Source organism: Styela clava, chromosome 3, assembly GCF_964204865.1.
Source record: "Styela clava chromosome 3, kaStyClav1.hap1.2, whole genome shotgun sequence".
Classification (NCBI taxonomy): domain Eukaryota; kingdom Metazoa; phylum Chordata; class Ascidiacea; order Stolidobranchia; family Styelidae; genus Styela; species Styela clava.
In genome coordinates, this window is record NC_135252.1 from 17,901,126 (window position 1) to 17,916,066 (window position 14,941).

At 33.4% G+C, this 14,941-nt stretch overlaps 1 protein-coding gene across 1 annotated transcript in view; it reads right to left on the reverse strand.

Moving 5' to 3' along the window:
• Window positions 1–14,863, reverse strand: part of LOC120342496 (kinesin-like protein KIF28) — a 24,009-nt gene extending 9,146 nt beyond the window's left edge. The window contains exons 1-13 of the mRNA XM_078110862.1: window positions 14,214–14,863; window positions 13,140–13,202; window positions 11,888–12,081; window positions 10,382–10,514; window positions 9,998–10,086; window positions 8,584–8,698; window positions 7,454–7,673; window positions 5,320–5,521; window positions 4,802–4,961; window positions 3,276–3,367; window positions 3,033–3,143; window positions 700–839; window positions 176–301 (exon numbers count right to left, since the gene is read on the reverse strand). Coding sequence (XP_077966988.1) covers window positions 176–301; window positions 700–839; window positions 3,033–3,143; window positions 3,276–3,367; window positions 4,802–4,961; window positions 5,320–5,521; window positions 7,454–7,673; window positions 8,584–8,698; window positions 9,998–10,086; window positions 10,382–10,514; window positions 11,888–12,081; window positions 13,140–13,202; window positions 14,214–14,394 — 1,826 coding nt within the window. The 5' untranslated portion in view covers window positions 14,395–14,863. The remainder of the gene's footprint in view (window positions 1–175; window positions 302–699; window positions 840–3,032; window positions 3,144–3,275; window positions 3,368–4,801; window positions 4,962–5,319; window positions 5,522–7,453; window positions 7,674–8,583; window positions 8,699–9,997; window positions 10,087–10,381; window positions 10,515–11,887; window positions 12,082–13,139; window positions 13,203–14,213) is intronic.
• Window positions 14,864–14,941: the final 78 nt, after the last annotated feature.

The following is a 14,941-nucleotide window of genomic DNA, read 5'->3' on the forward strand; positions in this document are numbered from 1 at the left end:
ATAAAAACAAAAACAAGAATAACATAGCTAAACCTATCATCCAATGAATTTTCCTAATAATACAGTAAGTTATAAGAAATGGGAATAAAAATTTGAAATCATTTGCATTCACACTAATAACTAATCTCCATGCACAATCTTCAAGCACGTTCAGAGCAGTTTAAAATGAACAAACCTATCATTGTGTCTCAGTTCTGTTTCTTCTGTAATAGTTTTCCCATTCACCAGCACAGTACCTTTGGGTTGTATCTTTATTACACTATTCGATTTGTTCACGATGTTTGCATGTTCTCTCTGCACACTTAAAGTAAATAATTAAATTAGAAAATATTGTAAAAACATACTACAAAGCAAAGATAAATAAAAATTATCCATTTATCAAGCCCTCGTTCAGGTTTGTACTCGAGTTGAGTACAATTCCAAGCCCTTGAGGCATGGTTCGTGCTAATGCTATTTGTCCTAAACAAAGCAATAAAAGATTGATGCTCAATAATTATAGCTAATTATAGCATTGAAAGAATAGAATTTTCTAATAATAAAAAAAATCAATTTTGTGAAAAACTGCCTAAAGATGCCTTAAGATTAATTTCTGATGAAATTGCAAATACCATACTCATAAGAATAATGGAATCAATAATTGTAAAAATGTAAATTATATATTCAAGCTAATAAACAAAGAAGATTTGAGACTGCAAATACCTCAGTCCTTTCAATATAATATCAGCAGGGTCAGAATTTCCAAGAATGTGTTTTCCGGCTGGTACAAAATGTACAATCATTCCTGTCAGCATCGGATCTTCATTCAAATTCCAGAAATGAGGAGTAGTTTTTCTTGCTTCCTATTAAATATGAAAACATTTACGTGTTTACGTTACGCTAGGATGAATTTTACAAGATATACCTCGTAAATTGAATATGTTGGTGAAAGAAATATAATGTTTCCATCTAGGACAGTGGTTCTTAAACTTTTTGAGTCGCGCCCCCCTTTGAAAAATTTTACAAATTTCGCGCCTCGCCCCCTTTTTTTCTTTGAAAATCTGCTTTTGTAATGGGCTGATTGCTTTATATTAAGATGGCGCTGTAAGAGTGTTGGTCTCATACGGTCATTGCTCTGATTGTTTAGGCCTAAAACGCATCGGAGTACGACTTCGTCATTCACTGTCGAATGCATAAAGCCATACTCAAATAGTGGTCATCATACATTTTCAGTTTGCAATACCTGGTAAAGTTAAACTAAGTTTCAGGGGAAACTAAGCACGCAACAAACGTATGCGTACGTACATATGTATTTTCTGCTTGAACGTTCACTTAAGACACGTAAGATTTCAATCGAATGTTTACTTCATCACTATTGACTCGTATTGAGCAATGCAGAAACTATCTACTGTGTGTTAAAAACACACAATAATAACAGATTTCTTGGTTGGCCTAACGTCTCCAAAATTCACTACCAATACCCTTGGACAACCACCAGGTTCAAAAATACAGTTTACAAAATGAAGAAGTGTAAATGAATTTGTGTACATTTTTAGCAAAAAGAAAAGAAGTCCTTTTTCTAAAAGTTATTATGCATGTGGGCGATTCCCCAACCTTGACCACTGAAAAATAAATTAGCATGACGTTTGCGATTGCATTTTGTTTAAATATCCGATTGTTTTCGTCAGCCGCGACAGATTAAAAACACTTTCTTAGACGTTGCAAACCTCATAAATTCTTTGTGCCTGCGGCACACCTGTAATGTTCCTAAAACTACCGACTTGAAATGAATTTTTCTCCGTAGGATTTTATCACAAACTTGGGAATTCTCTAACAATGTTATCTGAAAATTAATCGAGTGGCAGCGAAAGCTCATATTGGTCTACTTTGCAAGAATATGAATCAAAACAAAATGCAATCTGGCAGTTTACAACACATTTTTTATGCCCGCGGATTGTCGTGGTATTTTGGGATAGGGGTGCTTTTATTTTATCGAAGCAATCGCAAGTTAATTATTCACAATTAAATAAATAAAGCAAGCATTTTAAATATATATCTATCGGTCATGGATCTAATATTTTATTCAACCATCACAAAAACCATTACATATCCATTGAAAAGTCCGCTCTTAACGAGTGGCGTAATCTCAACGACTGACCCAGGAGCTGTATCGCGGAATTCCGGGGAGATAAATATATATTTTTGATTTACTAATAAACTTTACATGTATTTTCATTGTACTAAATTGAATATACTTTCTGGGATGTTACACCTGATTTTTTTTAACAAAGATAACGAATTCGCATGAGCGCAATATATATCAAAACTAAATATAATCGAGATCGTTTTTAGGAGCCGGTGCATGGAAATTTCCGATTCCATTTTGTGACCCCCAGTTTAAGAACCACTGGTCTAGGAGGATTAGGAGTAGGCCTATAGATGAAAACATCCCATTCCAAATAAAGTTATAGAAATTGGTCACAAATCGCAAATTTCCCAAATCTTGAATTTCGGCGAATTCACCATTGGTAAATTGTGTAGGATTGGAAAACAGGCAGGTAACAGAATCAAATCTCAAAGGAGGTCTGAATCCAATAAGTCCACATAACGTAGCTCCAATGAAGCCACACTGCTGTGTGTGTTTGCAAATTAGTATCCAATGAGAGATTATCATGTGAGAGAGAATTGCTGGACATCTCCTGGACTGGTTGGTTACAGTTTCCTATACCATTAAGACAATGTTGGAAGAATTCAGTTCTATACTCAACATGTATTGGTAATCGGATGAGAGGCTGTGATTTGCCAATGAATACTTCATCTTATTGAATTTCCTCATATATGGTATATGAAAATCACATGGATACAGCAATGCGAATTAAGAATAAGAGAGAGGCAAAGAAGCCAAGATGAACAAAGAGTTATGCATTGCTCAAAACCCATCTATGTTGCTCATAAGTTCCACATTTGTCATCGCCATAGTTTATTATATTTACAAGCAGAAAAAAGCCTGATAGAGGCATAAACAATCGCTCGCTTTCAATAATCAAACATGTCACCTGCTTATTCCTTTCTTCCAGCAACATCTTCAAACTTCCTTCTTCTTGTTCTTTTAACCTTTGTTGCCAGGTCAATTTCATGTCTTCCATTTCTTGTTGATTCTTTTTCAACTACACATCAATAATTACAGAAAATTGTCAATAATTTTATTTAAGAAAAAAACCTTTAACTACCGGTAATAGTTTCAAACATGGCCATAAATGTAGAATTTAGAATGATAAAAAATTTCAATTGTATTTTACCTCTTCTTCCATTTGTCTTCTCATTTCCTCAACTTCATCTTGAGGTATACCTTGGATAACAACCCCACCTGTTCCACCACCTTTCAACTGATCTGAAAAAAAAACATTATAGTTTGAATAATTTCTCAATGCGGAACAAGTCATAATAGTGAGTGAAATCGCGGTTAACTAATGTAACAATATATGGAAATTTATATGGTTTCACTTCAGTAATATGGTTTTCCCTGAGGTAAGAAAATTTGGTACTCCCGTAGTGTGTGTAACAGGTTAGGGTTAGGCCATAATTTTATTCCGATTTTCCTTATTTTAGTTCTATTACGAGTTTGGGTATGGTTTGTGTTAGCCAAGTGAATATACCCCCCCCCGCCCATTGGTATCAGTCCCTTTACACAACTTGATGTAAAGTAGGCGAACAAAATCAGTTACCTCCATATTGATACACATTGACAAAACTCAACATGTTTGAAATTCTGATTCTGATGGGGTAAATTTCGACTTCATGCTAACATCGCAAGTAAAAAATCACATGTCCATTCCCTCACCCAGAGTGTTATAAATAGGGTAGGTAATATCAAAAAGACAGATTCAGAAACTTCTTGAATAGATAACTCCCAACATACAAATATCTGCTTGCACAAAGCCTTGTTAAGAGTGAACAGCATGTTATATAAAAAATATTTGAAATCACTTTGGAGCAATATTAGACACAGCAACTCTGCTCCATTGTCTGCCATTAGTACCTTAAAATATTGTTTTTTTGGGCAAAATAATGAATGAAGTACAGCATATCATCATGTGGAAATTAAATTCACAAAACAAATTGCTTCAGTATAAAAATACCTTTGTTTACTGAGTAATCATATCAGTAATATGCCTGAGGCTAGTTAACTAGTATATTCAACCTATTACTTGAGCAATTACATAAAATATTCTTGATGTTGGCTTTTTTATCGGCATTATGTGGTGTTTAAGTTCTTTTTGTGAAATATTGAAAATTCTTAGCATTAAATACAAACCAAAATCTTTAATGTACTTAGTTATAAAATAAGTTTACCGACAACAAATACTCTTTAGATATAATTCAATCACATTGACTTGAAGTGCATTGTAACAATGTGTAATATAGGCTTCAACATAATTTGATAAACTATATTTAACACATCATTATTTACTCAAATTTATTCTGCACTCTTAAATGAGTTTAATTATCCTTTATCGGGTAATTCAAGTATTCATTCACATGCTCATGCCTTCCTTTAATGCTTTTTCTGTTCATGCTTTTGCTTTGCTCGACGGTGTGGCGTATCGTGCTGAGCGGAAGGAATACGCAAGGCACTGCATCTCTGATTACCCTGCGTAGACTCACAGGTTCGAAACCCATGTATGGTTAAATATGTGCGAGAGGATTGCTGGACTCCTTACAACATAGGATGGTTCACACGACCGCTGGTCGGCACCCGTTCCTCTCCCCGGTCACAAATATGTTTATCTTATCATAAACTAAAAAATCAGTAACATAAACAAACCTTGCAAACGTTTAATTTCTTCTTTCATTTCCCGAATCAATTTATCAGTTGGACTTTCATTAACAATAGCCTTGGTCTTGATAGATTTGGCTCGATCGGCAAATCTTAATGTTGACAAAGTCTCGTCATAGTTTATGTCAGCTGGACTGAGTGCAGCAATCTGGGAAAATAAAAAAGGTCAAGATAAGAAAAGCAGGAATGTATTGTAATTAACTTTAGTTTATATAAAGCAGATTGTTTCATTTAAAATTGTAGAATATATTTATCAAATCTATAAACGAAATATCGAAGAAAGAATGTAGGATTCAATTATTAGGAAGTACAATACTATAAATGTTTCAGACTCGCACAATTCATTCCACGCATAGGATCTTCCGTTTGACTGGATATGGACTCAAATTGTCATACATGCAAGAATGAAACGATACACAAAAAGTTGTAGATGCAATAGCAAGCTATAAGTTTCCAACAAAAACATCTGATAAACTGGGACATAATCAGCAACCCATTCAGCTCACCATAATAGTTTTGCTATTTCCTCCCAAAGCATTTTTCAGAAGCCGAGTTAAAGTGGAGTCTCGGTATGGAACAGCAGTTGTTTTCCCAAGTTGTTTATCAGCAAGAGCTTTGATGCAATTTCCAAGACAAAGTAAACTTTTATTTATCATTGAACCTTCCTTAAGACGATCACCTGTGGCTCCTGTGCTGTCTGCTCTTTCACTGTAAAACAAAACAGGCTTAAATTGAATTGTTGACTACTTTATAACTTGAAAATGGATATATCTTTAAATCAAAATTTTTGTAAAGCGGTATGTTCATATAGAACTAGAACAAGGTTTTCATATTACACTCAGGAAGAGGAAAATCATAAACAGATGGTCACTTAATCGGATACTAGTCCAAGTTGGGTATGGGAAGATGCATGGACTTTATGGCAGGGCTATAAAGAGCTACGAAAGATCCCGTACGGCAGCTCAAGTTATATTTAGGACACCTATCCTAAAGGGCTACTCAACTATTTTCACCGAAGATCCGTTTGGAAAACTTCAAAGTTACCGGGGGTCCGCACATTACAGAATTTTTTTTTCATTAAATATTCGAAACTTCAAATGCAATATTAAATTCAATACAAAAACAATGAAAGGCTCACAAATATAGACACAAATGTCGCACATTGGTACCAGTATGACAAACTGTATAGCTGTTTATTTAAATTGTATCAAAATCACCTAAAACTATAAAACGATGCTTATGCTGCCAAAATAAACAAGAACATGCAGTCCAAATTTAATGGTTGGAAGGTCCAGATTCGGACCGCGGTCTGCCAGTTGAGTAGCCCTGCTTTATAGAATTAAGGATCATGAGCACCTGCAATCTTATCACACATAAGTATAAATCTTCCCAAAATTTTTAATAGTCTAAGCCAGTGGTTTACGACCAGGGTTCTGCAGAACCTTGGGGTTTCGGCCCCTACAGTCTTCAAGTTCCCACTCAAATATGAAGGTCTATATTATTATATGTTTATTATTTAAAAACAATCAAATACTGTAATATATAATTATAGTTTATACAAATCAGACAATAAAACCACCTAAACTATTGCAGAAGGGGAGTGGGGTTCTGCTCCACTTCAAGACCCGAAAACCACTGGTCTAAGCAGAAACCACAAGCCAAATTTTCTAAAAAACAGTCAATTCAGACAATATTACTAGCATATAGTGTAGTTCAGAAATTGACCAAAACTCCACTTTGCATAAAGTGATGAACACCTAACATAACATAGGCCTGAACAATAAAAAATTCCAATATAAATTTAAAAAAAATTTGTAAGAAAATATCGATTCATTTTTGAAAACATATTGAAGAAGGTAAGTATTATCAATAGCTGATCAAGTATGCAATTTGGAAACATAATTTTTATATGGTAGAAATACTCTTTGTTACGCTATCACATATAAGCCCTAAAATAGTTTTTAATATTTTTGTAACCATAACCACAACGACATACTTGACGTCAATTTATTTGTCTTTAATACCATTAGTAAACTATGATGACATATTCAAACTAACCACACCTTTCTTGATAGGTCACCTAACTAATACAAAGGATTTGCTTGGTAAACATATTGGTTACTCACAACCATAAACCATGGTATTTTAGAATTATTTACAAACACCAAGCCATTTATTTTCAATTCCCTTAGATATATTTTCACAGAGAAAATTTTATATCCTGTAACTTCTAGCAAGTTTCAATGAATCTAAGGATTATACACTCAAATTATAAAGCTGTGCAAAATTAACAGTTTTTAAATTCTTGCAGTGAAAAAATATTTTTCTATGCACACAGCCAGTGGGAAGTTGAAAAAATATTTTTATTTCAAAATAAAATGGCATAAATTTTTGATTAAGCACCGATTTCATCCTCAAACATGGTTCAGTCTGAAATGACATCCTTAAAAAATGTCTTCAAACAAGAATATTATATTTTATAAAATAAAGCCAATCACATCATTTTTAAATGGTCATAACCGAAATAATATTTTCTGATATGAAACATCAAATATAATATATTCAAAATGGTTTATGTTCACCAGAAAAAATTCACATATTTATAAAGCTTATACAATATTCACATAAATAATTACAAACCTTCCTGCCAAATCAACGAGATTGATAATTGATGTTTTCGTCATACTTTTTCCAGCGTCATTTTTTGCTTTTTGCGCAAAATTAATTGCGACGATAGTATGAGCCCTGGAGCTGGTTGCATTCATGTTGGTGGCGGCAACAGTTCTATTGAAATTGCCTTCTGAAATTCTGGCTTCAATGTCACTGTAGTTACGCACAGGACTGATTCTCAATTGTTCAACTATCAAAAAAAAATTTACAGATGTTTTTGAATGTATGAAATGTTACTTACGGGTTTTCAGAGCCTTGTTCGCAAACAAAGCGTGAAAATTTTTATAAAAAGTCCTATATGATCTGAAAAATTAGATAAGGCCAAAGTTGAATAATCTATTATTCCGAATACATTCTACAATAATATTTTTTCTTATGAAATATTAAAAATATTATAAAGTGGTTCACGTAATTAATGTAGCATAGAATATGTAGAAGGAAATCTACCGGTATATATTCCATAGGTTTGTATTTGTAAATGCGATAAATCAAAATGATTATTAAGTTGATTGGTTCCGTGTTTTTTAATCTCAAAATACTCAATCTTTTCTACTAAAAGTTATTTTCGATTCCGTTCGAATATTCTATTGATTTTGAACATCCCCGGTATAAGAATTGGTTTCTTTTTTGTTACATTCAAGCATAATAATTCCACTCCGTAATTGGATTTAGAAAGCTATATTTTTATTAATACTTAGGAAGCATCATTGGTTTGATTCACGGTCTAAACTCTTTCCATATAATTATATTGTTCTCCAAGCAATTTATATAAAAAAATTGTTGTGAATAACCACAACATGCAAGTTTCTATACAAATATGCTTATGTGTCACTCCACTGCTACCTATAAAAAGCCTTGCACTAAATCAACTAAACACATTTCTATAAAAAGCAATATACGCTGATAACAAACACCATTCTGCTATGCAATTAAAACTCAAATAAAAGTTCCCATTACTGAATCATAGTCACTGTATATTAATTATGAATAATAAATGGAGCAGGTGACAAATGTACACCGACACTTCCTACTTAACTATACATAATTAAAAATTGAGACAGTCTTTTCAATTAAAACAAAAAAGAATTCTTTTTTCTTACCATAAAATCCTTTTTGTGGATGTTCACGTACTTTGAGACCACCTTTTTTAAAAGATGACGGATTAAGAAGATCCTTGACCGTTTCATTGTAGATTTCCAACATTGATACTGAGACCTAAAATCAAAATGTGGACGAATGTAGCTTATTAGAGTGGACCTAATCGCTTAAATGATTATATGATTTTTAATAATGAATAACGGGTACAATAGATTTTGACTGTTAGCTATCATTTGTATATAGCTATTGTTTTGTATATAGTGATGCCTAATTTTTCCTTATGACCATATGCATAAATTGATTCAAAAATGTATGATGGGTCACCTTTTGAACAAGAATTGCATTCATCGACAGCCAAAGATTTGTGGCTAAAATTGAAAGTCATAGTGATAATATCAAGCAATATTCACACAAGAATCTCCCAAATTGCTAGCAGAGTAGAAGTATTTTATTTTTAAATGTAGTTAAATTTGAATCATTAGAATATAATCATCAGGCATATCCCAGCAGAAGAGAACAAAGCAAAATTGTGTTAGTTTCACAACCTCTAAAGAGAAAATCTCCAGTTTCAGTAAACAAAAGACAATGCGTTGTATTTATAATTTATATAAATTGCTTCAAGCCATATGATCCTGACGTAGTGGTTCACAATATTTGCTATGTTGCTATGGAAACCCAAACCATATTGTATTGTTTTGTGGTTAAATACAAATAATGTAAAGCAGATAATATAAGGCCGCAATGACAAAAGACAGCATTGTCTTGTCTCACATACACCTGTCTTTTCATACTGACTAAAAGATCACTTGAGTAAGGATCACTAACAAAGCCAAAGTTTTCTGACTATATAATTTGTATACAAATATATTGACTAACTACCAAATTTAAAAGAAATGTCCACTTGGAATTTAGAATTGGAAATCCTATTCATCATTTGATCATACCAAATACAAATGATTGATCGTAAATTTAAATTGACTGGGTAATATCATTTGAATCATTATTAAAAAATACATGGTAATATAATGCATAGATATAATATACTGAATTGCAATTTCTCAAGACACTAGTGCAAGTTTTTGCATGACAAATAGCAGAATGGATACCACTGAATGTGTATAGTGTATCGGCAATATCATTAACCAAAACCATCGCACAGTTGCATCATTCAAAATTGCAAGGATTAGTTGCAGAGTAATGACAAATAGCTTATGTATCAAAGTATCAAAAAAGTTAAGCGAGTGACCTCATAATTTCAGTGCTACGAAAATTTACCGTAGTAAAAAACGAAACATACCAAAAAACATGGAGTACGTTCAAATATATAAGTCCCCCCAAACCTAGAAGATCATATGTCAAAATAACTTCCTTGTCCGAAGCCTTGTCTATAGCAGCAATAGGAAGTACCTAAAATACCTGATATTCAGCTTCTTTTTCTTGATCATCCGTTAATTTCTTTTCTTCTATTCCTTTGAATAATTCTTCACATGTCACAGGAACGATTCCTGTAAATAAAAATACTGATATTTCGGGTCGAACAATTAACTTTTCTAAATTTATGAAATATTTTGAGGTGAATTGAAACTTTCATTATACTGCTCTGTGAAGGTACTTCTCCATCAAATACTTTTAACAAACATGTTGAAATTAAAATGGAATACATAGAATATGAAATATTACAGATTCGAGTGTAGTTATCAAAATAAATTCAAGTTTGCAAATTTTATATTTGGGCCATCTTTGGGGCACACAAAAAATAGTATTTAATAATAGTCTTTGAGATCAAATCGTTATAAGCACCTTTATTTTCCCCATACCCAACCATCGAATATGATTTTCCTGATCCAGTTTGTCCGTAAGCAAACAAGGAACAATTGAACCCTTGCCATGCATTCGATAATACACCCCTTCCCAAATCCTTGAAGACATGTGCCTATAAAAAAGAGTTAATGAGTATTAATACATGAAGAAAGAGAAAAAGTGTCAGATGGCAATCGAATATTCATTTCAAATATCATTAATAACAGTTCCAATAAATTTAGTTAGACATAGGGATGTTAGTATTTGAATAATTATATATTCTTAATTTTTATGAGGCAAAAATCTTTGGTATATATAAATTTATATTGGGTCCACAAACTGTGACATATGTCAAATTGTATTTCGTACAGAATATGGTTTTCTGTAATAACAATTCATATTTTCTGTGAAATTTAACATTCAATTACATACATTTTTGGTATCCACTGTATGGGTAAAAATATACTTAGTTGGAACATGATACTTTACATTAACAACTTAAACAGGCTATTATTCTACTATATTTAATTTATATGGTGATGGTAATAATTTCCGCCACTAATAAAATGTAAGAACTATATTGTATATAAACTTTTATTAGAAATGTGGTTGAATTCCAAATGGAATATTAAATATATTTGCTCTGTGTTATTTGACAATTTTATGATCATGATCCCACAGTGATGTGAAGTTTACTCTTCTTGATATTTTTGACTTTGTAAATTTGTTTAAGGGGAAGATGTCATTGGGATAGTATTTGCACGGGGCGTGAGTGCTGCTTGGATATTAGATAAGTAAATATAAAGTTGACTAAATGAATAGATAATAAAAGAGCTGAACAATCAGAGATTGTATCACTTAGATACAATAAAGACGTTTTAGGGTTCATAATTTTGGTCTTGTATGACTTGAAATCTTATCTTTATTTTAATTCAATATTTAGCATACAGCACTCGTTTAATTGCCAAAATACATATTGTGATAGAAAAATACTGTCATCCAAGACGCGCAGACGAGAACCCGAAATCGAACAGCCATTTCTCTCGTTTTCTAGTCGCAACGATCCCAATAGGAGAGAGAGCGCTGACGTTAGTCAGTTCTTTATCGTCGGCGCCGATGCCATTTTGGGCGATTGTACGAGTATTTGGCAACCTCTATGACGTGATTGTGACGTCGTAGTGACGTAATTTTTGGATGGCGTAGTCAGGTGAGGGTTAGGATTGGCATGTCAAAAGATTGTTATGCTGCGCCTACTAGAAGTATGTTAGGTACGAAACTACACGAGACCCGGATACTCTAAGTCTAAATAAATTTATTCTGAGGATAACCATTAAAAAAGTTGGTCATAATATGGCACAACAAAGTCCTCTTTTCCAGATGCCAGATTGGCCAAGGAAAAGCTTAAACCTTATGAAGTCAGAAACATTGTTGGTAAACAAAGACAATTTATAGTTACATGAAAAAGGTTATGTTTAAACCACTGATCTAACATTCAAACCAAATCACCTGATCTGCATATCTTCCATCGACCGGTTCCAAATATCCATCATCTCTCTCTTTGTAGCCATCGTGTGACCAATACGAATAATCAAAAGTATATTTTCTTCCTTCTGCCTCCATGTTGGCAGGATCTTTGATTATAGTTGTACTTCCTTCCATCTCAATGATGAGTTTTGCTTTTCTTTGCTTCTCTCGATCATTGTGTGACAAAGTTAAGGTCAAAATTGATAAAAAATGAAATGACTTCACAAGACAAATCAACTGAATACCAAACGTTTGAAGAAATAAAACCAAATAGATTCCAATAAAATTTTCAAATGATTTTCAGAAATATAAATTTTTAATATTTTATGAATAATTTCCTTTTGTAAAAATTAAGCTCCACAAAGGCCCTAAATGTATCAATTTCAAATATCAACATCACAAGCACCAGCCAAGAGATGTCACTTTTCTGTGAATGACTATAATGCTACAGACAGTGGTAGTGAATACATACATGATTATTTATACTACTTTAGAAAAAGTAGTATAAATTTCACATACAAAATTTTTGAGAAAAGCTGGTACACTGAAGAGTAGTAGAGAATATATATGAGTGCAAACTCAAGTTGAGTGTAATGACTAAATATTTTCCTAAAAAATGATTAGAATAGAGATAAAGTCGTTATACATCAAATATAATTTTAGTGTAACAATAGACCAAAAACTGCTCAATTTTCTAAGTTATGTTTGTGATGGATTTGTTGGATCAGCAGATCGCTCTTTTATCTCACATAGACCAGTAGACAACCCACAATTTTTCAGTCACACTTTAACAAAATAGACTAATTGTTTACAAACAACTTCGATCCATTATTTCTGTACTAACAGTAGCTATACCGGTACCACAGTACAGCAGTACTACCTTGAAAGCATCCCGTACAGCCTTAGGTCAAGTATAGCAAGGAAATCAATAAGCTTAGAACTGAAAGTCCATAAGTCATCGATAAATAGGCTAGAATGGACTTCATTCAGAATCAGATATTGTACCGGTAGTCTATAGGCTATCTGTATACCAGAACTACAGAAAGGCGATAAAACAGTAACGCATCGCAAATAACAAGGTCAGTTTGTACTTTCATCAGTCTGAGAATGATACTAGAGCACTAGGAAGCACAAAAGAAAGATCAAAGCCAACACTAAAAACAGGCAAAGTGTGGAGTCACACTGCAGCACTGACAGACAAATTCATCATTTCGCATTATTTTGTTAAAGGATATGAATGGTCTTACACGAACCGCAACTTTAACGTTATCTCCCATCTTCTTCAGTCTTCGTTTTTCTATAAATTGGTGATATTAATAACCTTATTTCACAAAACGACACGTACACCCGACTCGCCTGCTAAGCGTACGCAGGTGTGCACCATAAACACGTATAAACCCGTGAACGTCTCGCAAATGTGGCTTCCCCCGCAGCTAAGCGACGTGACGTGCGTGAATAAACTCTGGTTACGCAACGTCGCCTCCATTTGGAAAAATGGAAAATATAGGTTTTTGACATTGATTAGAGAACTTGGCCCTTTTTCACTTTTCTGTCAATAATAACAATTCTACAGTAACCAAGAATAGTTCTGTGATAATTATCTGCCAGCATAAATTAACCACTTTACTAAAGGACAACGCGCAATCTGCATGAATACGGATGAACGAATATGGATATGATAACACAATGCAATATAATGCGCCAATCTAAAAAAGAATTTTTATACTAGTTTATTTACTCAAAGCAAGGCCCGAAGAATTGCAAGTAACCACTGGTGCGCAAGGGGCTTCATATACATATTTATCCTAGGTACAAAGAGGTCAGTATTCAGTAGACAGAGACGGTTATTGAGACTCGCACTAGCACCAACACAATAGTTTTAAACGTCCACAGGCAATAAATCAAGTCAATACCACACAAAACCTTGGTAACTTGTCAAAACAGCGCTATTAGGAAAGAATCTCCCAAAATAAAGAAATATCTAAGAGTTCGGGAAATTTTTCAATATTTATGTCAGTGGTTCTCAACCTGAAAAAATTTTACTACGGCGAGAGATTTTACGTTTACCATTTATGCATATCCGTAGATCATAATCAAAACCATCAATTTTGAAGCAAAGAAATAAACTGGAAGTCGACGATGATGATGCGTTTGCACTTCAATTTCAGCAAACCTCAGATTATGAAAAATATCAAATTTCGCTTCAGAAGTAAAATGAAACAAACCAACAACAAAATTTTATAAATATTTTTATGAAGACTTTTTGAGCGCTATACAAGCACAAAATAGACATTGGAATAATCCTCACCCTTCGAAGCAATTTTTGTAGTTTTCAACGATTTCGGTGTTTTGGTTAATGGACGAGTCTGTCGAAATATTTCACGGGATGGAGACGGCATCATGTCTTGGCGACGAGGTGTAACTGAACGACCTCTCATGTTTTCGTTTTCTTCTCGTATTGAAGGTAACTGCAAACTGTCGCAAAGCATACTCAAAGCTTTTCTGTAATATCTTTCGACCCTACGAGGTAAATATAGCGAGTAGCAATAATAATGAAACCATCCCCCAAAAGTAGGCTTACTATTCTTTCATGGGAAGTCTTGCTTTCTTTTTCTTGCTCGGTAGAAATCACTTAATTACATGGGAATCATCGACCATGACGTCAAATCTCAGCATGGTGCTCTCATGGACAATGGGTGAATACCAATTGAGGACAAAATCAAAAACTTTACGACGCATTTGACTAATAATCATTCTCACTCCTCGTCACAAAATATTGGGTCGCTTGTCGGGCATGCTATTGATTAGCTGGATCCTATATCGTATAATAGCACACAAAAATTAACGTTATTAAACTAGGAACTATCAAAGCTAACTGTATATGAAATAATTAAGTTGAAAAATACAACAAAAACATTTGTTTTTAAAAAGGATATCATCGGTCGTACTCGAACACAAACTTTGACCTTATCTGTAGCCACCTTTTTCTTCATGTTTATCAAGCTGTAATATACCTAATGAGACGAGTCTCTGAAA